The sequence below is a fragment of the Gadus chalcogrammus genome, chromosome 12 (assembly GCF_026213295.1).
Source record: "Gadus chalcogrammus isolate NIFS_2021 chromosome 12, NIFS_Gcha_1.0, whole genome shotgun sequence".
NCBI lineage: Eukaryota > Metazoa > Chordata > Actinopteri > Gadiformes > Gadidae > Gadus > Gadus chalcogrammus.
The window spans coordinates 26,687,718-26,715,283 of NC_079423.1; the positions used below are offsets into that span (position 1 = coordinate 26,687,718).

The 27,566-nt window shown below is 44.8% G+C and overlaps 3 protein-coding genes across 6 annotated transcripts; 1 reads left to right on the top strand and 2 right to left on the bottom strand.

The window, feature by feature from the left end:
• Positions 1–46: 46 nt before the first annotated feature.
• On the bottom strand, positions 47–16,559 carry ssbp3b (single stranded DNA binding protein 3b). 2 transcript variants are annotated; one of them, XM_056603214.1, is made up of 18 exons: positions 16,351–16,559; positions 15,594–15,666; positions 15,335–15,396; positions 15,157–15,241; positions 9,261–9,350; positions 6,635–6,709; positions 6,312–6,374; positions 6,149–6,212; positions 5,872–5,945; positions 5,657–5,721; positions 5,514–5,562; positions 4,825–4,860; positions 4,655–4,709; positions 4,475–4,539; positions 3,887–3,965; positions 3,680–3,708; positions 3,488–3,589; positions 47–3,227 (listed from the first exon to the last, which is right to left on the bottom strand). In XM_056603214.1, the coding sequence occupies exons 1-18, from the start codon at positions 16,404–16,406 to the stop codon at positions 3,198–3,200; spliced, it is 1,152 nt and encodes a 383-aa protein (XP_056459189.1). In that variant the 5' UTR covers positions 16,407–16,559; the 3' UTR covers positions 47–3,197. The 2 variants fall into 2 exon arrangements, with proteins under 2 accessions (XP_056459189.1, XP_056459190.1); XM_056603215.1 differs by lacking the exon at positions 6,635–6,709 and having other exon boundaries at positions 48–3,227; positions 16,351–16,540.
• Positions 16,560–17,232: 673 nt separating this feature from the next.
• Positions 17,233–24,391, top strand: acot11b (acyl-CoA thioesterase 11b). 3 transcript variants are annotated; one of them, XM_056604225.1, is made up of 16 exons: positions 17,233–17,419; positions 18,369–18,567; positions 18,856–18,925; positions 19,215–19,275; positions 19,413–19,514; positions 19,749–19,884; positions 20,055–20,211; positions 20,318–20,437; positions 20,601–20,739; positions 20,905–20,960; positions 21,088–21,154; positions 21,258–21,341; positions 21,623–21,756; positions 22,060–22,191; positions 22,399–22,525; positions 22,830–24,390. In XM_056604225.1, the coding sequence occupies exons 2-16, from the start codon at positions 18,378–18,380 to the stop codon at positions 22,992–22,994; spliced, it is 1,740 nt and encodes a 579-aa protein (XP_056460200.1). In that variant the 5' UTR covers positions 17,233–17,419; positions 18,369–18,377; the 3' UTR covers positions 22,995–24,390. The 3 variants fall into 3 exon arrangements, with proteins under 3 accessions (XP_056460200.1, XP_056460201.1, XP_056460202.1); XM_056604226.1 differs by having other exon boundaries at positions 17,235–17,419; positions 20,058–20,211; positions 22,830–24,389; XM_056604227.1 differs by lacking the exon at positions 17,233–17,419 and having other exon boundaries at positions 18,538–18,567; positions 18,856–18,969; positions 22,830–24,391.
• On the bottom strand, positions 24,377–27,193 carry lrriq3 (leucine rich repeats and IQ motif containing 3). Its single transcript, XM_056603278.1, has 5 exons — positions 26,930–27,193; positions 26,366–26,689; positions 26,106–26,236; positions 25,867–26,009; positions 24,377–25,150 (listed from the first exon to the last, which is right to left on the bottom strand). Exons 1-5 carry the CDS (start codon positions 27,191–27,193, stop codon positions 24,408–24,410), a joined length of 1,605 nt encoding a protein of 534 aa, XP_056459253.1. The 3' UTR covers positions 24,377–24,407.
• Positions 27,194–27,566: the final 373 nt, after the last annotated feature.

Below are 27,566 nucleotides of genomic sequence, written 5' to 3' on the forward strand. Positions count from 1 at the left end.
AAAAATGTAAAAAAAACAACACAGTCCAATCAGACCAGCTATTGATTTTATATCCGCCTGACTTTCTGCCTGATCTCTGGCTTTGGCTCAGGTTTGTTAAGTACTCACTTTGCACCCCAACTCTAATGATGACCTGTAATTTACCACTTTGTAATAGTTTTCTGTTATGTCTCCAAGTAGGCTATTCATTCCATGCTTTTAAGTAAGACAGCTTTCTTTATGACGGTTATAGTGTAAACCTCTGGTGACTGTGATTTGATGGCTTTTGAAATTTGTCTTGCCTTGAAAGTGAAGTGGAGCCTTAAGACTTTGGCTACAGCTCAATCCTATGCATGTTCACAGATTAAGTCATGACCTACTCAAACACTTAATCAAATATCAAATATACCTTGTTAAACATTAATCAGCAAAAGTCTGCTTGACGTCCGAGCAAATAAATGTTAATGTCTGGATGTGTGTTTGTTTGCACGCCCTAATAAAGGACGGGGTGGACCTGCTGGTTCACAATCAGTTTGGAGTTTCTATGAAATAATAAAAGGAGCAGCCTGATGTGGCTACAGGACGTTCATAACATCCACTAAGTGCCTCTAAACTTGAAGGGCTGGTTTGGCTTGCATTCAGCCAGCCCACATCCTATACCAATCAGCCAATATTCCCATATGAGCCGACCGGCCTGCCTTTGTAATTCTTAATGTTTGGCAAGATACCAAGCTCTTGCTAATCGCTGTGAACAGGTATATTGATTAGGATATATTGTCAAGTCATGTCTTAAGCCGATAACAAATCTTTCACCAAATTTTTATGCTCTTATGTTGTTGCAATGCATGCATGTGTATGCTCGGTCCTCCATCGACCACTAGAGGGCGATGAGAATACAAGCCGTGTTGCGTAATGATTTATTTTTGTGTGGTTAAAATGCAACCGTGTGCCTTGCAGTATAACTGCCTTCAGATCGAAATTGATCATGTTTTGGCCTCTTTTGCCCTAGAAACAAACGGGTCAAAAATTTGAAAGCGCTTCATCTCTGAAAAATAATCAATACTTTTCAATGACTTTCACCATCATGGAATTGACATGATGTGCCACTATATATATTCAAGCATGGATATCGGTTTGACTGAAAAGGGAAAACTCTTCAATTAAGATCCACAAACGTAATTGCAGTGTGGTGTGCATGGCATCAACTGGCTCCAAGAGCCTCACTATCACTCAGTTTAATCCGGCTAGTGATTTTCCCTCTGATGAGAAGGCATTTATGGGCTGAGTCCATGGGCCTGGACCCAGGCTTGCACTGCTAGAACTACTTTGGTATGGAGCATTCAGTGACAGGAAACCATGGGCCGTACAGGAAGTGATGCTTAAGCACATAGGAAAACAAGTGCCAGAAGGTAGGCGGCCTCCAAAACAACATGGACTGGTTCAAATTGTGTGGGATCTGGCTAGAAGCTCCCTTATTGTAATGAATGGCTATGTGTCACAGAAAATGAGCACTTTGAAAAGCACACAATGTAAAAGGTACCCGATTCCCTCGTTATTTTGAACACGCTGTTATGAGAAATCCATTTACAGCAAAAGCTCATCACGCCAAATCGTTTCCAACAGTTTAACAATAGTTTTATTTTAAGTTCTTTATTTAAATCTAGCCTTGGGTCATCTTGAAGCTAGACCAAATTGTAAAAAAGAAAAAAAAAACTCATGGCAAGTAAATAAGTTACTGTAAAATTATATTAACAAGCAATCTTTCCTCAATTTGAAATAAAAAAATATCCGCAAATAAAGGCAACATAGGACAGAGTGTATAATGCTCAATGCTCACAAGAAACGAAAAACAAAAAGTCAAAAACAAATTTCTCACCACATTAACAAGACTGCTTCTAAGTTTATAATAATGCCTACTCAAATCAGTTTAGAAAGCCGGAACTAATTCTGAATAACTGGGGCAATATACGTAGTCAAAGTTTGTATCAAAATATAAAATAAAAAAAAGGGACAGGAGGAGGGGAGGGGTGCAACCAATGATACAGGGGAGAAAATACAAATGACCTATACGCATGGGCGATTACAATGGGCAACTTATTCATAGCCATGTCATCATCATATAAAAACAAAAAGAAAGAACAACCAATTCAACCGGATTGGGGTATAAACACAAAGGCTACAACACGGAGCACAGAGTGTGAAGCACAAGCAGATCAAGGAGGATATACACGTCTTAAAGCAGGTGTCCACACAGAGCAGAGCAGCACTAGGTAGTATGTTGTACAGATTCTCAGCATTCATGCACGCACTTTCTGGCGCTCCGGTTTCAGATCGCGCCCCCCCCCCCCCCCCCGCCCTAGGACAGAACTCAATGGGCTAGTTTGGTTTCCCCCCACCCTCTTTAGAAACGGATGGTGGCAGCAAAGAGATGAGGGACAGGGGGCGGGGTTATGGCATTGCTCTCAGAAAGCAAAGTGAACTGATTCAAAGAAACTGGGCTCAATTTGATGATTTGAAGTTTTATAACCCAATCGGGGCAGTTACAAACTTGAAATGCTGTCACAATAAAAGCATTTTATAGCATCTCCACTCTATAAAATAGGGCAAAATAGTGAGGTGGCCATAGGGAGGAAGAAATACTTGTAATAATCATGTTATTTTGTTGCTTAAAGGTGGACATTAACAGGGTAAATCTGAAAACGTATGTCCACTTGACGGTTGCGTGGTGCAGTGAGTGTAGCTGTGGGTAAGATCGTCTTATTATCCCCTCGCCCACAATACATATACACACACTCTCCAGTGTTATTCAAGGACAGAAAGCAGAAACATTTCTTTCACACACCCTGCACCACAAAGCAATAATTAAAATGCACAAGGAGGTAAACTTCCACCTTCAACCCTTTTCTTTCCCTTTGCTTTGGGGGAGTTGGGGGGGGGGGGGGGCTTGCAAAGAACCTAAAACGTGTCATATATGCATTTCAGTAGCTGGTTTTGTCAACCTTGGGGTTGTGATGAATGGAGAAAATTGTCCTTCATTTTTTTTTGTTAGCAAGGAGCAGTAGTCACCAGCCATTGCATTTCTGCCGATCAGCATTCTGGTGTTTGTTTGGAACCAAAATGGCGCCTGTCCCTGATTCGCTGCTGATGTTTTTGGCCTTGTCCTATTATGAGTCCAGATCCTTGGAATGATGGCAAATTAATCGTCAGGAGGGGCGGGGTCACACACTCATCGTCATGGTTGGGGAGTACTACGGAGACACAGAACCAGTGTGTAAATACGGTATATAACAAACATAAGCACAAACACAAGTCACAACAACTGTCTTTAGTCAAAGGCCCAGTACCACTGTTGTTTTCTTCACTGTATTCAATGATGTCAATCTGCAGCAAGCAAATCTTTACGGTACGGTGCACAACACTGTACTTCAACACCATTAAATGACGACCAACTGTGCCTTGTGAGGCCGTCTCCACAGAGATGCCAATTGGCCGAGGGGAGGGGACTTACGTTCTCACTCTGAAAAGAGTGGAGGAAGTTTCCACTCAGCTCCCCGTCATCCCTCGGAGTTCCAGGGGGATTGCTCATGCCACTTAAATTGTTTGGGGAATTCTGGGAAAGAAATAACATCAATAAATTAATTTCATACCCAAAAACCCCTGAAAATAATTGCTTAAAAAAGGTTGGATTATACAGTTTTACCTTGTTCAATCCATCCATGTCACCAGAGCCTAAGAAAGCATAAAGACATGTAAATATCAGAGGACAATGTTTACATTCCATGCACCATCTTTCTCGCAGGTCAATGGCAATGGTTCCCAGCAGGAACGTGGCAGTGGTTATAATGGTGTGAACACATTGTTGCCACGCCGTGTTTATCTACAGCGCTGCGGTGTTGCATGGGGTTACCTAGTGATCCGTTCATGTGGTGTGGTTCCATGCCGGCCATGGCCCCCAGGGGCCCATCAGATCCGGGGCCCATGGGGAACTATGAAGAAACAGAGTGGAAAGGCTTCTTAAAACACAGTACCTGGCAAGGCAGTCAGGTCTTGACATGGTTTTAGTACAAGAGTCAAATGTACAGTGAAGAGACCTCTAGGACATTTGATTAAAGCTAGTGGAGTTTAGGAAAAAATTGTTTTTGGCTGAAATAATTATTTGTTTGGAAGAAGAAAAAAATACTTCCTACATATAAATAATTTCAACTTATATTCAAGTATAACCTTGTTAGACCTAAAAACCTGAATCTCAAATATATGAATGAATCAAGTGTTTCTTGATTTTACTGTTTACAATGGCAGTTGCAGCATTTGCAGAAGGCATTTCTAAAATAAGGACTAAGAAGAGCCAAATATTTATAGTGCCCGAGTTCCAAGTGTGTTTGAGGGCTTACAGTTACAAAACACATGCTCTGCTGGAAGCTAACAAACTATCGTATCCAATTTTGCAAACAAGACTCCTAGCCCAGGAATGACGGAGGAAACATCTGAGGCTTACGTTATTCCTGTTGCCTGGTCCAGTGTTGATCATGGTGTACAAGTTGTCGCCCGAGTTGTTGGAGTCTGGAAGTAAAGCAAAGACAAAGGAAAAGCAGTATGGTCAGACTTGTACATTTGAATACATGATACAGCATGGATTGGTTGACAGCCATGGGCTCATGATGGGAGGATCGCCTACCTGCAGGGCTTGGCATGATGGGAGTTCCTGGGGGACCCCCACCTCCAGACGCCCCCTTTGATGAGAGAAACGCATTAGCAACATACCCATTAGCATAGATAACATCTGCACATTACATGATGTACCATTGGCCTCCAACACTACAAACTCTAATGTTGAAATCTTCTTACCCCATATGCACCGGGAGAGGGAGATGAGTAAGGCATCTGAGAAAACAAAACAAGGACAAGGAAAATAAACACTGATGGCTGAGAAAGTAAATGTAAACTACGCTAATTGGCGTAAAATAAATAAATATAAAGGGCCATGATTATCATTTGATCAGCCCCAAACATCATTGCTTCCCCCACGGGTAGTCTTAGTTTACACCAAGACACGTACTACAATTACAGCCTGTACTGGACAGCCGAGGCACATTAGAACAGACAGTAAATCTCTTAACTAGGAGAAGACTGCACCGCAACCTGAACCAAGATGATTCTGGTCAGAAACAGCCTTTGAAATGTGGCTCAATATTCCCCAAGACCCAATAATTGTTTAGAAGATGCTTACACAGAGTGGACACAGTGCGTACTTAGTGTGCTAAAAAAAACTGTGCAATTTGAACAACACTTGTTTGGAGTGGTCGTCTTTTCGCCAATTTGTGACTCACCCGTCATTATCCTGACCTTTGCAAAGCACTATAATATTTTTTTATTTCTACTTGCAACAAATGATGGAGGATGTAAACGTTTCGCCAGATTTAACCACGATTTTGGCCACATGAAACAAAATGTCTGCCTCCGAAAAAGCTTAATTGAAAGGTTAAACAGTGAGTCATTCCAGATGCATTGGGGAGTGTGTGCTGATATGTACTCACAGAATTGGCATTGTTGGGATTGGGCCATGGCCGACCGGTACCGGGGCCCCTGGACAGCAAGGTCACTTTGGTTAGAGACAACATTCTCATATAATAAAAAGAAGAAAAATAACATTAATACCACGGAAATAATAGAGGCTTACATGTTCACTCCTGGCATCCCGGGGCCCATGGCGTTGTGTGGGGGCCTCATCCCACCCCCAAAGTTCTGGGGAGACAAAACCGTTTAACAAACTTTTAAAATCATAGCTTATCTAATGCCGTTTAGAGGAATCCATTTTGCATTGAATTCATATTGACCGACAATGCTGCTTAAGGAATTTAGCTAAATGGTAAAGTGGATTAGGGTTGAGTTTACCTGAGGGCCGGGCCCCATGGGTCCCATGCCTCGGGGCCCACTCATTCTCTGCATTGGCCCCAAGTTGGGATGGCCTGCGAGAGGGAGAAGGCCATGAGGGATTGTTATTCTTAAAAATATATTTGTATTCTTTTACTTTATTATTTGTAAAAAAAATAATTGAAAAAAGAAAAAAAAGGGTAGGCTGTATATCATTCGAATGATAATTCAAATATTGCCATGATATTCCTGAGGGATCTAAATTATGAAGAGTGAGGAGGCCCACTCAGGGGCTCACCTTGTGGTCTTGTGGGGTCCATGTTAGCCAACATGGGGTGGGGACCTGGGCCTCCACCAGGTGGCTAAACAACAACCACAAAACAACAACACTGGTCAATCCACCTCAAACCTCCACATGGTGGTTCTGAGTCCATCAGAATGGATAGGGGGTGGGAGTGTACCTGATTCCCCATCCTGATGGGAGGCCCTCTGGGGCCGCCAGCGAAGCGAGGTGACATGAAGGACTGGAAATAAATGAAGAGGATCACTTTGCATTCCTTCACAGTTCTACAGATGCAACGGTCCATAAGATAACAATAGAAAAATAAAACTATTGTATGGATCCGGCGCTTGGACAAAAACTGCCAAAAGCATGGTGCGGAGGAACGTGTAAAGCATGAAGCATCAGCAGCAACAACAACAATAGCTCTTCGTGGTGGCAGCAAAGAGCTGATTGGACAGAGGCGGGAGAGCCAGGGAGGAGACGGGGGGGGGGGGGGTGTACCTGGTTGTGGGGTCCCATCATACTGTTAGGGGGAGGAGCCTGGGGGTGAGGGGAGCCTTGGGGACCTGGCGGACCCTGCAGCGCGGCAAGAGGAACCAGGAACAAGCAAAACGACAGAGAGGGGGGGGGGGGGGGGGGGGAAGAGAGAGAGAGAGCGAGAGATAGAGAGATGGGAATGCGAGAGAGGGAGAGAAAGAGACAGAGGGGTGGGCAAATGGGAGAGAGACAGACACAGAGAGAGGCCGAGGCGGGTAAGCAGGAAGGAGCGAGAGTTGGATACAGAGACATGACAAGAGGGGGGAGGGTGGTGAAGAAAGAGAGGCGGGGTTACTGCAGGGCTGAGGAGGCCACTTTGGAATAGGCCGGATCAAAAGTGTAGCGCCATTTAAAAAAAAAAATAATAATAATAGAAGGGGAACTTAGCAGAAAAAAATAAATAAAGCATGGTTATTACGCCGATTTGACTTCACGTCACAAAGGCAGCGAGGCGGGAGCAGACAACAAGACGAGACGTTGGCAGCGGCGGCGTTTGAGAGTATCCGTGCCCGACCGCCTGTCACTCAGGGCTATTAAGGACCCCGCTGTACGCAACGTGTCATCACCGCTTATCTCCCCCCCTCCCCCAAAATGAACAGCATCAATTAAGCCCTGTGTAATTAGTTCTACAACATCCTTCCACACAGGGAATGTGCCACTAATGTTGCTGATCTGACAAGACTGGGGGGAGCCTAATTGAATCTACGCCAATACATCCTGCTATAGAACGAGCAAGTGTTTGAGTCGGCAAATGAGACGTGTGTGTGTGTGCGTGCGTGTGTGCGTGCGTGCGTGCGTGCACGTGTGCATATGCGTACATGGGTGTATACGTGTGCGCTTGTGTGTGTCATGAGAAAGATAATTCGCACTGAAAGATAAAATGTCTCCCTCTGCACTGGGTTTACTGCGACCGCTGTCCTGCAGCCTCCTCCCTCCCACCACCTGCCCTGCTCGGTGGAGAGTGCAGGCGGGGGACTTTCTAGCGGTGGGCGGCAGCGCCATAATTTAGGCTTATGTCACCTCCTAAAGGCAGTTCTGCACGCTTGCCTGCCAAGAATTAATCTTCATGGAGATATTGATTTATGGTGGGAGCTGCAACTTTCGATTTCTACATTAGGGAAAATGGCCTGGCCACGCCTGCGTGTTTACTACACTGGAGAGAGGGCCAGACTCTGTGTCTGCTCCCCCGTGCTACGCATCCCACGCCCACAGCAGCGGGAACAAAGCGAGCAGCAAGGCAGGATGGTGGTAGCACGAACGAGGACTCACGCTTCATATGAATCCCATATATTTTTCATATGTAAAACAAATGTATTTCACATAATCATATGATTGATATTTTGTGAGTGAGAGAGATGTATATATATGAAGGCCTCAGTGTCAGTGAAGACATTAACGAGTTGGCAGTGACATAGCAGAAGATAAATAAATACATCAATTAATAATGGATGGGTGCATTAAAGACGCATAGGTAAAAATAGGCGAAAGCGTAATATAGCATTTATAATGTATGTGCAAATTAGGCCTTCATTAACTCTCCCTCATCCCACTCCTCCTGCACTCTCGTTAGAATACCAGTCCAGTGTTTCCTCTCCATTCATCCAAGCCAGCGCCACTGCAATCAGCCATGCAAAAAATTAACCCCTTTTTATTCCAAACCTTTTTGAGGCTTCAAAAACATTTAAATTTTTTTTCAATTCTTCTATTGACATTATTGTCATTGTTGGGAGAAATATCTTGGAAAATAATGAGCAAATTGGTATCTAGTATAAAAATGCATGATGCTACTGTAGGGGGGAATTAGCTCAGCCTTAAGACTGAATGTAGGACGCATTAAAAGAAAGAGCAATACAAAAAGAGACTTAATAAGGGAAAGTAGCCTAGATATTTGATCATGTAGAGCAGAAGCCACAGTATTATGAAACCCAGACGGCGGGATGGCTATAAATTGCAGACTGAAAACTGAACATTAACGGCAAAAACATTGGCCTGGTGCACATTAGTGCGTTCGCATGCTATTGTTGTTCTGTTTTATTGTTCTACCATTTCTGTTGGTATGAGAGCACCAGAGACTTACTGGAATAACTGATCACACTAAAACCTCACCCCGTGCAACACACACACCTTGGTAGCCCTATAGCTCGACAGACAGAAACACACACACACACACACACACACACACACACACACACACACACACACACACACACACACACACACACACACACACACACACACACACACACACACACACACACACACACACACACACACACACACACACACACACACCTTGGTAGCCCTATAGCTGAGCTCGACAGACAGAAAAACACACACACACACACCGCAGGGCTGCTGCTGGACAAATATTTAAGGGGAAACACTGCAGTGGGATAAAAGATAGTCTTAAAACGACATCACAGGACAGAAATGCAGTGCAGCATGCTCTGCTAGGCCGGAGTCACCGCAGATACATTAGCTGTGGCTTGGAGTGAAGACAGACGGACGGACGGAGCGGGCTGGAGCAGAAGAGGAGGTTGTACAGGGACAGAGCATAATGAACCCATAGAGGAATTGCTGGCAGACTGACCTGGAAGAAGCCCGGTGGCATGGGCCCTCCTGGCATGCCCTCACCGGGGGGCATCCCTCCCATGACAGGACTGGGGGCCGCGGCCGCACTCTGCAGGAGGGGGGGGAAGGCACGGGTTAGCTCCACTGGGATGACACCACGCAAATCACTGAAAACATTTTAGGGGGATGAAACGGCAACAACGCTCGAAGAGATATACACTGGCTTTAGCTTGGACTCAAATTGCAATCACAGTAGAGTGGAATTTTTGCACTTTGTTCGTCTTCCGTTGCACAAACCATGGCAAAGAGAAAAGAGAAAAAAAAAGTGCATCCTTAATCCTGATGTCGCCCATCGTGAAGCATTGGGATTCTTAATGCATTGAAACCATTTGGATGATAAATCATTGAGATTCAACCCTGCAACAAATCCACATAAAAAGTAAAACGTTTCACAAGACCGCCTTTTCGGGAGCTCCGCCGATCTAGAACTCAGCCAATCAGATAAACCACGGTGGGATTCGCCATCGGCGGCCCCTAAAGTGCTCCAGCACAGCATGGGGGCTTCACTTGGCCGATTTCCGGCACAGACCACAACTCCTAATTCACTAATGTGCCATTTGCTTCAGTCACACACGCGCACTAATTGACCGAGTTGTCTGCCCCCTCAAGCCTGAGCAATATGAGATGACCTAATGTCCCCCTGCAGCCCTCCCCCGACCGCCACCCCTAGCGTCTTAGCGGCCAAACCCAGGAAGAAGTGAGGCCAGCCGCGACTCAAAAGTGTTACTTTCACTTTGATCAAATGGTTTTATTAACACACACACACACACACACACACACACACACACACACACACACACACACACACACACACACACACACACACACACACACACACACACACACACACACACACACACACACACACACACTTCAAGGAAAGAGCTGTTTATATTTTGATGTTGGTCATACTATAGAATAATTTATTGCTTTTGTGGAGAGAATAATACAGAACCTAAAGAAACTTTAGAAAGAAAGATTGCAATATTGCTCAAAATAATCACAATTAGATTATTTCCCCAAATAGTTCAGCCCTAACACACACACACACACACACACACACACACACACACACACACACACACACACACACACACACACACACACACACACACACACACACACACACACACACACACACACACACACACACACACACTTTGGTAGCCATATAGCTGAGCTCGACAAGGCAGAAAAACGCTGGTCAACAGCCAGCCCACTCCCTGGCATTGACTGCATCTTCGCTAATGATATCAGCGCAGGCTGCAGCTGCAGGGCCTCTGTGAAATACCACAGCAGGCGGAGAAGTGGGGCTGCAGGGAGACGGAGGCGCGACCACGGAGAGGATCGGACCAAACAACCACCACGGTAAACGGGAGAGTCTTCAGGTCAGGCTCTAGGGGCCTATAGGAATGTTTGAAGATGGCTTTGTTGTTTACAAGGCTTCCCCCCCTCTAAACTATACCGTGTACAGCATTACTGTTCCAACAAAAAGGTCACTGGGAAGCAGAACGTCTCACGGTGATCTTTTTGGAAGTGCAATCGTAATGCAAATAAAAATGCTTTGAATTCAAACAAGCCTGATTATTCAAGAAGTATCGTTGTGTATTCAACAAAATACTGGGAGTTACTTAAGGTCATTCAATGGGGGACAGTATATTGTTTGTATCCTTGGTGTTATATAGTCCAACGTCTATTATCATAGAGACAGATAAGAGAACGAGAAGGAAGGTGAAATAGATAACAGCCCATAATCTCGTCCTAACACTTGTGCTTCATGACATTCTCTTACAAAGATGGCAGCGTGTTGACAATAGAGTTGTAAATGTTTTGATTCACCAGAGCCCAACCGATACCTGTTGGCCTACAACAGATACAGCGGTATCGGAACACATCGTAAATGTGTTCCGATATGATAACTTGAGAAATGGTGTTGATTCATATATGAAATCACCTCTTTGTAGATCCTCTATTGTGGTGGCAAAAGCTCTCTATACTTTAACAGACCACATCCGTACCAACACTGAGTTTTAAATACCATGGTGCTGCTCCACCCACAGGATACCACGATATGTGGAGATGGACTGAAGGCCGAGATATATCTATCTATCTATCTATCATTTTTTACTCCCTTTTATCAGTTATTGGCCCATTGAAATCCGTTGGGCTCTGCAAATCCCCAATTTAAAACAACTAAACACGGCATCGGCCAGGAGCCACGGTTGGGTTTCTAGAGTGCACCGACTCCACCACATGTGAAGCCTGTGAATTTTGAAGACCTAACATCTCCAACATCCTTTGCCAATACCTAAAAACACACTTCCCAGGTTGTCTTCAACCATGTCATCATCACAAGACTTTGCAATGGCCTTTAAAAGGGCTTTGATGAACGTTAAAAAGCAGTTCTTAAAAAGGCATAAACATTCCCCGTCCAGACCCTGACGCAGCGCAATACACACCTTGTGTATTCGGCACAATTTGAACACCAAAGCAACCCTCTGGATTTCAATTAGATATTAAAACAAGGCTAAAAATACAGAGTCGGTCGGGCTGCTTTGAAACTCGAGGACTGTTTGTCAACTTGTAGAGTAACGTGCATGTTGTGCAAGATCTTATCCATGTCCCATTACCACTCCACTGTGCTCAGCAAAATGTCCTGGAGTGCAGCCTGAGCTGTGTGTGTGCGTGTGTGCGCGCGTGTGTGTGTGTGTGTGTGTGTGTGTGTGTGTGTGTGTGTGTGTGTGTGTGTGTGTGTGTGTGTGTGTGTGTGTGTGTGTGTGTGTGTGTGTGTGTGTGTGTGTGTGTGTGTGTGTGTGTGTGTGTGTGTGTGTGTGTGTGTGTGTGTGTGTGTGTGTGTGTGTGTGTGTGTGTGTGTGTGTGTGTGTGTGTGTAAAAAAAAGGGGCAGATGTCTCAGCCAAGCCCAGGGCTCCTGTCTGGGTTCTACCTTAAACCTCCCCCCCACCCCCCAGGGACCTTCTTTATGACAATCTAAGCCCGCCCGCCCCCCCCCCCCCCCCCCCCCTACACACACACACACACACACACAACCCACTTCAGCCTGCATGTAGCACGGGCAATCCTAGCCAAGCAAATTTCCCTTGAATCAGAAGAGGTTACAAAAGGACAGTGCGAGTGCTCCCTTCTACAAGGACAAAAAAGGGACGTGGACAGAGTAGACTAGAGAGAAAAACGCAGAGACGGAGACAAAGTGGTTTACTGAGGGGAAAAACACACAGAGACGGCGAAAGAGAGAAGAAAGGACGGACACATGGCCTGAGAGCCAATGAGATCAACAGTTTTTATTAACGTGCCGTAGATGAGTGTAGCCGAGGGTGGGGAGGGTGCGGGGAGCGGAGACCACCCATCCACCCTCGCTCCTGACCTCACTTCTTCCCCTGGAGCCCGAGCTCTGACGGGGGCCGCGGCCCTATGTTTAGCTTGTAAATGTTTAACCATCAATCAACATCATAAAACACCACTCTGGATCCAGCGGAGATGTTTCTTCTTCCTCGATCCCACCGTCTCAGACTCTCATCCCCCCCCCCCCCCCCCCCCCTCCCTCCCTCCCTCTCTCTCACCCCCACCCCCCCCCACCCTTCTCCCCCTCTTTCTCTGCAGCTACGGGCAGGAGAGCGGCCTGCAGCAGGCCTAATTCATTCCCTCTGCCTTCCCCACCTCCCCCTGCTCTTCCACGGTGTATGCCCGGCATATGCCACGACATCCCCGCCCCTTCCCAATCTGCCGCTCAGTTTCCTGACAGCCATCAATCAAGCGCCGATGCCATGGCGACCAGGGCCCCGGAGGGAGCGTCCGTCAGGGCCCAGTGTGTGTGTGAGAATACACCAGGGCTTTACGAGCCCTGCTGGCTAGCCAGGCAGCCATCACCTTCCCCCACAGCTGAGACAAAGGCTACGGCCCAAGGACTTGTACTGTCCACACACACACACACACACACACACACACACACACACACACACACACACACACACACACACACACACACACACACACACACACACACACACACACACACACACACACACACACACACACACACTTTGCATAATGCTTTCCATGATAGGACAGCATCAGCTGGATCAACTGCAAAGGCTTAACAGTTCCACTTTGTAACACAAACCAAATGCAATGCGTGATGTGAAAAAAACATCAAAATCATTTGAAAACTCAATTTTCTTTCGGAAATGAATAATTTCCACCGCTCTCATTTGTGTTTGTGACAGGTAGCAACGGTACCGTTTTGAGCCAAAACTCAATTAAAAGCATTGAATCTAAACTAAATTTCCATCCGTCACATAGAAATAAATTCTTACGTGTTAGCGAGGCCTTTCTGGACGCATACAACACACCCACACACAAACACACTGAGAAAACGGGCCACAAAAAGGCACAACGAGTGCACTCACTTTTAGTCGCATGTCGCGGCTCTTAAATGCGAGCAAACAGAAACACATGTCGTGAAGTGTGCTTCAGCGTCTGCGTGAGAGAAGGAACCGGGGAGGAATGTTGTCGTGGAGCGAGGCCCCCGCGTCAAGCCTCTCTACCGGCGCCCAGGTCACCTGCCCGATCAGGAGGCCTGTTGCCCCTGACAACCCTATCTGCGAGGAGCAGGGCCAACATCTACCTTTTTAACCCCTTCCTGTTTGCCATGGCATCTCTCTAGCAACGCAGCGGGGCCGAGCAGAAGTCGCGCTAAAGGGGTTAGAGAGGTTTCCGTTCCTTCAAGCATCTCACTTCGTATCTGATATGACGACTCAAACTATGAACTGCACAGTCACGTCACGTGTCTCAACTGCTTCCTGGAGCGTGCAAGACAAATTCTAATAAAATGAGGACAGGGGGTGGCAAGGGAGGGGGGAGAGAAACAAACGGTTGAGGTTCAGTTTGAACCAGTTTATGATAGATTAGGGCTGCCAGTCAGCCCGAATAAGGACACGTTCAGACTACATGGCTAATGATTTAACGCGCAATAACCACTGAAAGATATCATTCATACCACGTTAACCAGCCAACATCATGCAATTTAACAGGAGCCACAGACTGAGAACTTAACAATGATTGACTAATAACATGGTCGTGTCCAGAGCATCTTACTCCATTCATAATTTCATTTCAGTTCTGCTGGTTTTTTGTGGACATAGGGCTACTGACCGGTGACCTGCAGGATGTTCATGAAGGTTTCAGGTTACACCATATGCTTAAGCCACCAAGCCAAGTCAGACACATCTAAACACACAAAACCAACTTAGGCGCCCACTATTGGAGTACTGCGGGCCCGGCCTCCTCTGGGGAGTGAAGCAGGGTGCTGGAGTACAACACAGCCCAAGGGGGGAGAGCACATGGACAGGTCTGAATCAGGACCGGCCGTCAGCAGCTTTTTCCCCAGAAGCACCTAGGTGACTAGTTGGGAGGATTCTCAGGCCAAACAACATAGCCATGACCAAGAATGGCTGACAAAAAAACAGCCCCCTTTGTACAACCTTAAAATTGGCCAACTTTAGAATTACAGGACATTATGCATGACTCGGGGAAAAATACAATATGTATCTCCTGAAGAGTGTGGTGGCAATTTCTTTTTACGAATTACAGAAAAAAAACTGTAATCAGTCAACATCTGGAGTAAAAGAAAGAAAAGTGCTCTACCAAAGTTCTCAGAGAATAAAAAAACAATGTAAGGTCTTGGAATTGCTCGTAAGAAAGACTCAATGTTCTTCGAGGACAGGCTTTTCTGTTGTTGTTTTTTTCACAGTAAAGGCACTGCCTTCCTCATTGCCACCGCCACAACAAGACTGAAACATATGGGCCCCAGGTCGCATCGCTAGGACAAGTGACTCACGTAGTCGTGGAAGGCCTTCGCTTCACTGGAGTGGTCGCATGTCTCTCGTCTCTCTGGAGCGGCACAATAAAGGTCCCAGAACACACTTTGGTCGGGAGGAGAAAGAAAAGGAAAGATAAGACAATAAAAAAGGTACCCCTGGACGTGTTTACACAGAGATGAGAACATCTTTACTCACCACCACCAGGAATGTAGGAATCCCGGAGGTTCTCCAAGAGTTATGTTCTTCTCCCATCGTATCTATAATACCAAAATTCACAAATAAATTTAAAAACTCTTAGATGTTAATATCCTAAAGGCATTGGTAAAAAATATACAAATTATGTTCATATTTTAATTTTACTTTTTTTAAGAAAATACAAGATTTATTATTCGATATTTGTTGAAATAGGAATATAAAATAGGCCTGTACTTTTGCTTAATAAAATGGCTCTTACCTCAGACAAAAAGGTCTGTGCAGACTTCTGTGCTCCTATGTGTAACAAATATTCATAGACGTATAGGGCCAACCTGAGTGAAAGAAAACATTAAAAAAATATAAAAGATAACGCCAACATTCGGTCAATACCAAATTACTAATTGGCAATAACGCCAATTGGTAACATTTCCTCCACACACAGAACGGTGTCGGTACAGACTCTGAACAATGGCTGCCAATAGCCTATGCCAAACAATTAAATGAGGGCTGTGTAACCAAGCAAAACCCTGGCAAGGATTCACCATACTCAAACATGGAAAGTGACGATGGAGTAAAGTATTGCTTAAAAATAAAAATAAAAACTGCAATACTATCATCATCGTAACATAGATAACCCTAGTGTTTTTACGTTGTGGTCTACAGAAGGTAATAAAACGTAACCCATGAAAAGCGCAACAGAGAAACAATGTAGCAAGGCGTTGTTATTGTTTTCGATTATGAACAATCGCGAATCATTCAAACTGAATACATAAAGAAACACCAAGCAGTACAAAATAGCGAAACGCACAATCTTTGACGTTATTAAATCGATAGCAGTGAGCCAAAGACGGCGGAATACAGCTCAGAGCAGGAATGGCGAGCTGCAGACAAGGCGGTTCATTCAATTCCATTCTCGGCAGGAGGAAATCGCCTATCGCAGGCTCTCCAGAAAACACGAGAGGCTACGTAGAACAACTTGCAGGATAAGCAAAAATAAAACGAGTTTAGGAGCTTACTTTTCTCTTGCTTGGCCGTCTGACGGCACGGGGGTTCCTTTGCCTTTGGGGAACATGATTTTGTGTGGGAGGACGCCCGCCTTCTCTTTCTTTTCGCTATTTCATCTGTCAGATCATCCCCGGCCGCGACCCTCTAGCGCTCCAACCGCACTCCTCAACCGAGCCTGGTCAAGGGGATGTGGCTATACGGATTTGATTGGCATTTCACCTAACCAATGAGCAAGCAGTATTGCCTTAAGGGCCCTGCCTTTTAGCCTGGTACAGTTACGGTAACGTGTGCGTGTATTACAATTAATAAAATGCATTTCCACTTTATTTTAAATACTTGTAAATAAAGAAAATATTCTAAACCTTCTACCTGATCATGGCTTAGAGACTGAGTAGAGCTTGTCATATTTTTGGGGGAGAAATTAAAACTAAAGCAATGAAGCAAACATACAATCCTCCTCATAATTTTTTGATTGGAATGAAATCAATTCTGCCGAAATGTTAATAGACTGATGCATTGTATAAGGATATTAAATTCATCAACATACAGTTATTTAACATACAATAAATAACATTTTAAATATAGATTATATTTTCATCAAACCATTAATGACACTTTTAATATAGCTTTCTCTTGCTTTTTCTAGGTAAGGGTTAGGTTCCTTAGTGTGCCCGTACCTAAAAATCATAAACTAAGCAAATAGGATGCAAACTCATCTGCAAACTGGGCGACAACGCCATTTATTTATAGTCTAGTTTTTCTTCTTTTTTTCAGTCGGTGCTCTGAAGCCTGTAGGCGAGAGGTAAACTTAAGGGGGAATTCAAAGATGTGCGTTATCCGTTTGAACCAAGCGTACCAAGTTATTCCCGAGTCTACCTTAACAAACTGGCCAAAGCAGTCGCCTCCAGCGGGCAGTAAACCGCCGCTGTGCTACGACAGAGGGAAAAGGGCTTGTGGAATGGGGTAAACGAAAGACACCACGGTATGGGGTACAGTTATTTTCCTCGGCCCGATTGTGTGTTGTGTGCTGCCTAGCCTCGCACCTTACTACAGCATTTGTATAGCAGTTGCAACAAAAGGGTGAGTGTTTTTTCCCAAAATATCTTTGTCGTATGTGTACGTTGGCAAGTTTAAGCCTATATCCTAAGAAAACAAAAATTGTAGGGTATCTAAGTGATTTGCCAGTTGTGACTGGACGTCTATTTGATATGTTTGTGCACGTACAGTTAGTTATGTTTCCACCCTCGTATCGCAGTTTCAATGTTGTAAGAGTAGAGGTCACTAAAGCTATGTGAGTAATGTCATGAAGTTTGACAGCCTGATGACCAATAGCATGTGCCTCTCAAGTGGAAATGAACGACTACTACTACACTCAAAATTGCTACTACTCCACTTATATTATTTTTTTACATGGCCTTGTGCTAATAATTTTATGAAGGCAGATTTGTACGTGGTTTTAGAACTTTTAAATTTATTTTTTCCGATATCATTTGAAGAGTTTTAATAAAAGTATATTACATGATCAAGTATGCCTTGTACGTTGTGTCCTGACAGATTTAGAGCGATTTGGGGAACTATTTCATTGAAGTTCATTCAATGTGATCTGTTGATTATGTAAAGGACAAAATACAAAAGCCCTTATTGTGTTCCGCAATGGGACCGCCTAATATGAACTGGATACTTGTTAACTCTTTTTCAGAATACAAATGCTAAACGCAATTACAAAACGCTTTTTAGTTGGTATTTTGCAACTTTATTTTCAGTGATTGATTATTTCTCCTCTGACATGGACAGCCGATGTATGTTGTGAACCTTTTCAGTTAAGACTCTGGTCAAATAATGTAATTTAATCCCCTGATTCTTGCATAACAATATCTATTGTTTCAACTAGGTCTTTGGCTGAAATATAAACTTATCAATCAGATATTAATACACTAGCAATTATCAACCAGCGCCCTTCAACCACGTCTTCAAACTACCTTGCAGCTACGGCTGAGTTCCCTGTTTAACTTCAAAGCTATCTTTCTAGATAACAGTGATGGAATCACCCGAGCTGGGAGTGGGCTCCCTAAAGGACGCCCTCTTCATTCTGGAGAGCGGGGAGGTGTACAGAAACCCCACAGAGGTCAAAATGAGTCAGATTGTGCTTCCCTGCCACGCCAACCACTGCGGGAAACTGAGCGTTGGACAGCTGCTGAAATGGATGGATTCCACTGCCTGCCTTTCTGGTAAGCTGGTATCATACACACGAGAACTCGCGCTACCACTCATTGTCCTAAGGTTGACTGGGAATTCATTAGACCGATGCACTTACTTCTTTGGCATTATTTACAAACAAGCACTTGTTCAGCATTGCATGCTTGGCTGCGTCGTTGTATCGCTGACTGGTCATGGAGGGATTGATTTGCAGTATTTACATGTGAGGCACTGTTGGGTTTCGACCCAGAATGACTCCTTGAGATCAGGGGATGTTTTAATCAGGCATTCATTTTATTTTATTTTTTTAATCTCTCCAGCCGAGAGACATGCGGGCTGCTCATGCATCACTGCGTCTGTGGACGACATCCACTTCGAACATACGATAGGGTAAGACCAGGCTGACCTCACATCCACTTCGAACATACGATAGGGTAAAGATTACTCTGACATCACATCCGATTGGTCATAGGTTCTCAATCATCTTTATGTTGTTAATGCGGAGGTAGGAAAGAGATGATAAAAAAAAGTACTTAAAAACACAGGCCAAGGACAATTACCAGAACGACTTCTGACCTCATTTTGTCCCAGCCGCAAGGGCTTCCGCCACTATTGATACTGTCATTGTTGCACAATGTTTACACTAAATAGATACTGTATGCCCCTGTCACCTCTACAGGGTGGGACAGGTGGTTAGTATTATCGCAAAGGTGAATAGAGCTTTCACATCCAGCATGGAGGTGGGTACACACAACTTATTTTTTTCCCTTAAACCTTAGATTGTCCTCCATTCTATTTTCTGTGTAAATTGTAGTCGGTGCTGTAACGGTCACACTCAACTTAACGAATATCCCCCCCCCCCCCCCCCTTGTTCCAGGTGGGTATTTTGGTGACTTGTGAGGACCTCTACATTGGTAAAGAGTGGAAGGTCTGTCACGCCTTCGCCTCGTTTGTTGCCAGGCGCACAGAGACGGGAAAGGTGAGAGAGCAAAGTAACCGGCACAAAAGACAGACGCTTTTACCCGCTCCTCAGTCTAGTTTCAGGCATTAAACGTCTCTATTATTTTCCGCTCTCGCTTGACACGTGTGGCTGTCTGTATGTGTGTGTGTATGTATGTGTGTGTGTGTGTGTGTGTCTGTGTCTGTCTGTGTGTGTGTGCGCCCATGTGCTTGGCTTGCTTCTGTGCACGTGCATGTGTGTGCACACCCACAGGTGCAGTTGAAGCAGGTGATCCCTCACACCCAGCTGGAGCAGGTGGAGTACAGCCTGGCCGCCGAGCGGCGGCGGATGAGGCTGATCCACGTCGAGACCATTACGGACCTGCTGAGTAACTGCGCGGCGCAGCTAGGTAACGCCGCCAGAAGCACCGCAGTGCAGACGCCAGCTCTCACAGTGCTGCACCGCACTGTGTGCCAGTACCGCTCTCCCTCACTCAATCACGGTGGATTCTCTCTTTCTCTCTTTCTTCCCCCGCCCTCCCTCCCTCCCTCCCTCCCTCCCTCCCTCCCTCCCTCCAAGCAGGAGAATGCCAGGAGCACAAGGACGCCATTCCAGCGGAGAAGACGCGAGTGGAGAGTGTGGAGCTGGTGTTACCCCCCCACGCCAACCACCAAGTCAGCACCTTCGGGGGCCAGATCATGGCCTGGATGGAGAACGTGGCTACCATCGCTGCCAGGTGGGTGGGCGCCGAGCACCGTCTGCACTACTGGAACACCGAGGTACGGGGAAACAAAAGAGTGAGTTCAAGTTCTTACTGCCGTTCTGCCTCTGTGTTCCTCCAGCCGGCTCTGCAACGCTCACCCAACGTTGAGGTCCATAGACATGTTTCATTTCCGTGGTCCTTCTCACATCGGCGACCGTTTGGTTCTGAAAGCGATCGTCAATAACTCCTTCAAGACCAGGTGAGTACACAACAATGTGCTACAACAATGAAAACGAACAAACAAACCACTGGATGCACATAACGCATCAACGTTATATAATATCTGAATTGATCCTAGCCCATTGTTTCGATGTTAAACCTGGATGTATGTGCCTGTCTTGTACCTATTCGCATCCACCTAGTATGGAGGTGGGGGTGTGTGCAGAGGCCTATAAAGGTGGAGAACCTCTCCGTCATATAAACAGCGCTTTTATGACCTTTGAGGTGCTGGATGGCGATAGGAAACCTTGTATGTTGCCACGGATAAGACCTGAACCTGTGGTGAGTTGGGAAAGTAGCCACTATTTCTAGCCATTTTTCAATGCAATAAATTATTTAGAAAACTTGACATTCGTAACACTTTACAGACATGGCAACGACATCAACAGTTGTTATCGTTCAGTGAATTCTGGATTACAACTCCAATTCTTCGTAAACCTCTTACAGGATGGGAAAAGGCGCTACCAAGAGGCATTGGCAAGAAAGAAGATTCGCTTGGATAGGTAACTTCACGTGTTACTATCTCCTCACGTGAGATGAGTCATTTGAACGCTCATGATCATATGGGTTAGTTCCTCTATTTTCTTTTAATGTAGTTTTAACCGTTTCCTTTTTTTTGTTTTGTTAAAGGAAATACATAATCACCTCCAAGCAGACACAAGTGCCCTTATCCGTTCCCTGGGACCAAAGTAACCAGGTATTGCCATTTCACGTTGCTAACGCAAGCTCTGTAACATTTTGCTATTTTGCATGTAAAACAATTGAGCTTTCATTAAAATCGTGGTTTCTTCGCGCCCCAGATGTACCTGAGCTTAAACAACGTATCGGCGCTGAAGATAATGGTCGCAAAAACAAACTGGGTGTTGACCTCAGAGAAGAATAAGGTCAGTGACGTGTGACACTGAGCTGATAGGGACAGGGAGGTGACACGCCCACCTCTGTCCCCATGACAATGATCAACATACCTCTGTGACTTGATTAGATCATTGTCTTAAACGAATACTTGGTTGTAAAGGGTCATGGCCAACAAACTATTTATCCCTGATCAATCTTCCATCTTATGGAATGTTTGTGGTTTTGATTTTATCATCAGAGCCACCAGTGTTGGCAAGTGTCTGTCAGCACCAGTGGTTTACGTTCTAATGCTCATGTTGTGATGTTCCAGGTCAGTCTGTACACTTTGGAAGAGAACCAGGTGCTGTGTTTTAAGGTGGAGATGAAGGTCAACATCCCAGCAGATCAGACCTTCCACCTGCTGTCGGATCTGAGGAAGAGGATGGAGTGGGACAGGCACTATGAGTGAGTCTGTCACAGCAAGGTTTTGTAAATATTTAAGTGTCCCACGACAATTCAAAATAACAGTTAAAATAATGCTTGAATTGTTTAAACTTCAAACTAAATTTATAATATATTATGACAGTGAATATGAGTGTTATTATATAACATCCAGGGAATGTCATAATATTATCGACCTGACACTACGTGGCTTTGGTAAACACAAAACGGTGAATAAATCGAAATACATTAGTGATGACACAAAACTGTTAAATTCACTGTAAAGCTCCCCATGCATCGTTACACATCTCACTATGTTGACAACAGGAAGTGTGAGGTGGTCCTCCAAGCAGATGAGGAAGATACTATTTATCGTGTGGCCTCGCCGTCGATCACTAAAGGGGGAAAAGGTCAAGATTTCATCATGTTGGCCTCAAGGAGGCAGCCATGCGACGCCAGGTATTCCCGACTTGCTTTTAACCTGTCTTGCTACAAGCATAGATATTTCGAGAATTTATTGTTTATTGTTGATGTGTTATTGTAGCCATGTTTTTGCCTTTTATTCATCCACTTTTACACCTTATTCTTTTATACGTGTCCCTTTTTTGAAGAGTGCGCTATAAATACATTCCTGATGCAGTGCTGTCATTTTGCCTCCCAACATAGGGACCCATATCTCATTGCCGTGCGCTCAGTCACCCTGCCCACCCATCCCCCCACTGACGACTACACCAGGGGAGAGGTGCTCTGTGCTGGCTTCTGTATCTGGGAAGAGTCCAGTTCAGTCACCAAGGTGGGCCAAATGACGAGGCGACTTTCTATTATTATGCCTGATTCCTACTCTTTTCCACATTGCTTGCCACGAGTCCACCCGACCCACATCGTAGAACTGCTGTTGTCTTACACAGATCAGAAAAATGTCTTCTTTTGTGGACCAAACAATTCCTTTGTTGGTACATTTGAAAAAATAAACAATGTCATATATATATATTTCTAGCCGTAGAGGAAGTAGTCTTTAGAATGTAAATGTAAAGTTGTATCCAATAGAGAAAACTAGCTTTAACCATTATTTCCCTGTGTGGTTGGTTTGGTTCCAGATCACCTACTACAACCAGGCCACCCCTGGGGTCCTCCCCTACATCTCCAGAGACATTGTTGGGCTTTCCTCCAGCTACTACTGCATCTTCTCGGCCTGCAGTGACTTCCTGAAAGCGAACAAGACCTGCCTAGGAGCTCCACCGCCTCCTCCTGCTGCGCCATAGAAGAAAATGCTGCTGGTCGAAAACCTTTTCTTCTGTCGCTCTCTCGCTCCCTCGCTCCCTCTCTCCCTCTCTCTCCTTTTAAGTAGGAAACGCTGCCTTATAAGGAAGGGGGGTTAATGTCGGGTGTCCGTACCGTACTTTGGGAACATAGATGATCTAATGTGACCTTTTAACCTTCCAATCTTGCACTAAGCTTGAGATCTTACAAAGGGCGATGATGGGTTTTAACACAGCAGGCCAACTCTATTTAGGCCCTGTCCACACAGAGCAGATTTTTTGGTGAAACCGCATAAGTCTTGTGCGTTTCGGACGGAGCCGGCGAATCCGTGTGACGGGGGCCTTAGTCAATGATCTGAAGGGCTTGTTTCATTGTTGAAATTACCCCTATAATGCTGTACAAATGCAGGCGAGAACAGAATGTGCTATTGCCTCCAAAAGCTTATTGTTGTGAAGCAATAGCTTTTGTACTCAAAGCAGTAGCTTTGAGTCCTTTTGGACTCAAAGCTTCTTATGTTTTTATTAGAACCAAACTTCCATGATGTGCAATATTAATCCACAAATCGTTACACAATATGTTGGTAGTATATCAGTAATTATGCCTAGTGTACGAAGAGTAATATAAACAAAATTCATGACTTTCAGATTGGCATGTGGCCTCATTACATTAGCATTGCGTTACATTTACTCGAGTTTATAGGTGTGAACTAAAAGTATTCTTTAACCAACTGTTTTTCTACCTCGACTAATGTTTGAACCTATCTGATCAATGTGTTTAGGTGTCCATGTAAATCATTGTGATCACTGTGTGCAATCTTAGATCTTTATATTTGCGAGAACAATCAATGGGAAAGGCAAATGCCATCATTCTAATAAAGTGTATGGACGTTAACTTATTATCTTTTCTTTCTTGAATTCCCTTTACATTCATAGCAGTGCATTGCATTTTTCTACTCAAAAATATCTGCAACAAAAGGCGTTTGATGGGCTGGTAGCAGTGGTAACAGATGTGTTCCTGCAGGATAGAGGAACAGTCTAGTTGAATTCCAGGAACGTTAATTGCAGAACCTCTACTCGAGCCCCGCTCGCAGAACAGAACCGCTACTGGGTTTGATACCCAAGACCTGCAGTCTACCTGTAGGCATCCCTGAGCTAGAGGCCTTAGCCCTACCTGCTCCTTATTATCCTGCAATTTTAATTAACCTTTACTAGCTTTGGATAATAGCACTCAAGTGGTTCAAAATAGTAATATGCCTAATTAAGGTCATATTTGAGTCTTGACAACAAAAGTCAATGTGTCAAAAACTACATTAACTTATTAAAGTAAGAAAATAATGATTTTATTGCGTAATAGCTTTCATTGTTCTTGTTGACCTGCATGGTAATCCACTCACACACATGCCAAACTGACGGTTCTCATGGTGCATCTTCTGGGAGTACCTGGACAGGTATCTGTTGAGGTTTCGGGAACCCTGGTTTCACCCTGGACCTGACTACGCTCTTGCTCGTTGCTTGTCTGAGGGCGAGTGCTTTCTGCTGGGCGCTGTATTTGTCCATGATCTTGGACACCGAGGCAAGCCGCCAGCTGAACTCCCTCTCCATCTCCCGCTCTAAGGCCGCTCTCTTCTTCTCCTCAAGGAAGGCGAAGTGCCTCAGCCTTGCGTCCTCCACCTCCCTGTCCAGGCTGACCCTCTTCTGCTGAACGGCGGCCTCCATCAGAGCCCGTTCCCGCCTCCCCTTCCCCACCGCCTCCATCCGTTTGCTCTCTATGAAGCTTTGGCGTGCGGTTTTGGCGCCTTGCCTCCACTCTAAGGACCGGGTCACCTGCTCTGTCTTAAGCTTCATGATCTCAGCTCTGGTCTCCAGTCGTTTTCCACAATCTTTCTCAACCTTGTTGAGAACTCCCTGAGGGCAGAACATCCATCTTTTCTCACTGGCGTCCATGTGTACGCCCGTGCAGAAGCCAACGTGTTGTATGGAGGTTCTGGATTTGTTCTCTCGCCGGGAGTGGACGTTCTGAACAGCGCGGCGGGGGTCTTGGCTCTCCCGGTGCCGGACGGGGGGCACGTCTCTGGGAGGGTGGACGACGTTGAGCAACGCGACCTTGCAGCAGTGCATAGGAAACGACAACACCTTGGGAACCTCTTTAGGTTTTCTTCCTGCCGAGTCAACACAAAGAGAATTGAGAATTGAGTGAACCTGGTTGAAGTTGAAAACCTCTCTCGATGGTGTACTACTTAAACGTGTCACCTCGGGCAGCTTCAGGGCTTCCAGAAGGTTCATTTCTTCGGTTTTCCGTTGTGTTTGGCAGAGGGTTATTTTTCTTCTTGGCCTCCACTGGTAATTCTATTTGTGAAACCTGTTGGAAAACATAGTAGCTACCGTCAGCCAATGAAATATGTCCTGGATAGGAGTAAATGATCAACAATGGACAAGGCTAATGACGTACTATCCTTTGAACTGTGGAACATTAGACGTAGTTACCTCTAGAGTGCCTTGTAGAAGTTTACTCAAGTTCAAAGTTATTCTTCTGGGTTTCACACTGTGATTATTGAGCCTCTGAAACACAATGCCATTTTAGCTGCAAATTATCTCATACATACTTTTGCCTTTGCCATTATTAAACTATTAGAACATACCATAATATAATACATTGGAATAGCTTAATAGTGTCAATGGACATAAAGATCATTAGAAAAATATTTTCATCCAATTCAAATTAAATTCAACTCATTCATGGCAACAAAGTGGGCTTCCTCTTAACTGTAAAAGGTCCTTTCAGTAAAACATTTGACTCACTGCCTCTTCGTGGTAAACATAAGGAGAACAGTATTGGGCAGATCAGGCTGTTATAAATACGCAGACATTTATTTACTTTGTTGTCTAGTACAGACCTGCATTTCCTCTTCTCCCAAACAATCACTGCCCCAGCTATGCTGAGTGGTTTGCTCAGCTGCGGAATCCAATGTAGCATGGGGGCTTTTCCTCTGTTTAGGCCGAGGTACTGCTTTGACTAGTCTGGATATTCAACAGGCAGTACTACAGTAATGAGGAGATGGATTTGATAACATCAACAATCGTTTATTCAATTGCTTAGACAATTTCTAACCTCACCCAAGCCTTTTTCTTGTCAAGTGACCTCTAATCCAACGTTGGATGATGAGAATGGGGCAATATGTCGCCTGAATCCTGTGAATCTCCGAAAGGATTTTGTGAGTTGACTTAATTTCGCCCTGATATCGGTCCTGTTTGTAAAAACACATCAATTAATTCAAAAACGCACTCCTCCTACTTAGTAACTCATCAGGGCACAGCTCTCAATATTTCCAATATTAGCATTTAAAATAATACGTTAACGAACGGCAAAGACAAACCAGTGGCGCTGATGGACTACTAAGGTTTACTAAAAGGTTTGGGCTGAAGGCTTTGAACTTTGGGGGGAAGTGGAGACTGGCCAGCTCCTGGTCTGAGATCACGTGGCGGTCCAAGGCCCTCAGTGACCACATGCTGTAGACCACAGTGCATCTGTAGTCCCCCTTCAGACTGAATGGGGTGTCGTAGAGGGTCAGCCCAGTGAGGTTTGGGCAGCCAGCCAATCCCTTGGTGTTCTGTATTGTCTCCATGTGGTTGTCATGGAGATTAAGAAGCTGCAGCTGTCCCAGCTTTGCCCAAAACAATGCATCTGGTAGTTGGACAATCTGGGAGGAAAATAAGTGTTTTTATAAGCCATCATAACTGTTACAAATATAGAGGTACGCCATAACAGAGAGAGTGGTCTATAGACTGAATAGCGGCTTAGGGGGTGCTTCATGTTGCATGCAAACCCTTTGAGACTGTACAAAATTGTCTTGACTGAGATTATAGCACTAGTACAAACATTAGAATATATTTTAGATAATATAGCAAGGCCTATGGGAAATAGTGCTAAATGAACTGACCTGGTTACCATTGAGATCCAATTTCACCAAAAGTACACATTCTGCGAGAGCATCTATTGCTGTAATAAAATTGTCGGGCAAAGAGCAGATCCTAAGTGATTGAAATAATCCCAAATCCTTCACATCTTTCAGGAGCAAGTGGCCCAGGCTGGCCATCAGAATGTCCTGAGGACCCGCAGCTGAGACCTCGCTTTGGAAACCGTGCCCATGGCCAAGTACCAGGGACTCAGTGCAAGACAGGAGCGCTTTCTGGACAACATCCATGTTCTGAATGATAATAATAAATCAACAAAAAACTCTGTACCTTGAGCGTCTGAGTGATCGAGCGTGTGCATTTGGTGTTGCCATGGCGACACCACACCACAAACTACTCCCTTTCAGTTTCGTTGACACACTTTCAAACAAACACGCTCACGATTTGTTCTCAATTAATGTATCATTGTCATGTTTTATTATTATTAAACCTAAACTTCTATTCATATAGATAACAACAAACATGTTTTAAACAATACCAATAAGCCTGTAAGATGTAGCTACCTGATGGTTTATATCAATAAAATAAAGAGTAGATAGATCAGCTTGTACACAGTTTGTTTATAAAACGTTCGGGTGTAGTTGATGTATTCTGTGCGCCCAA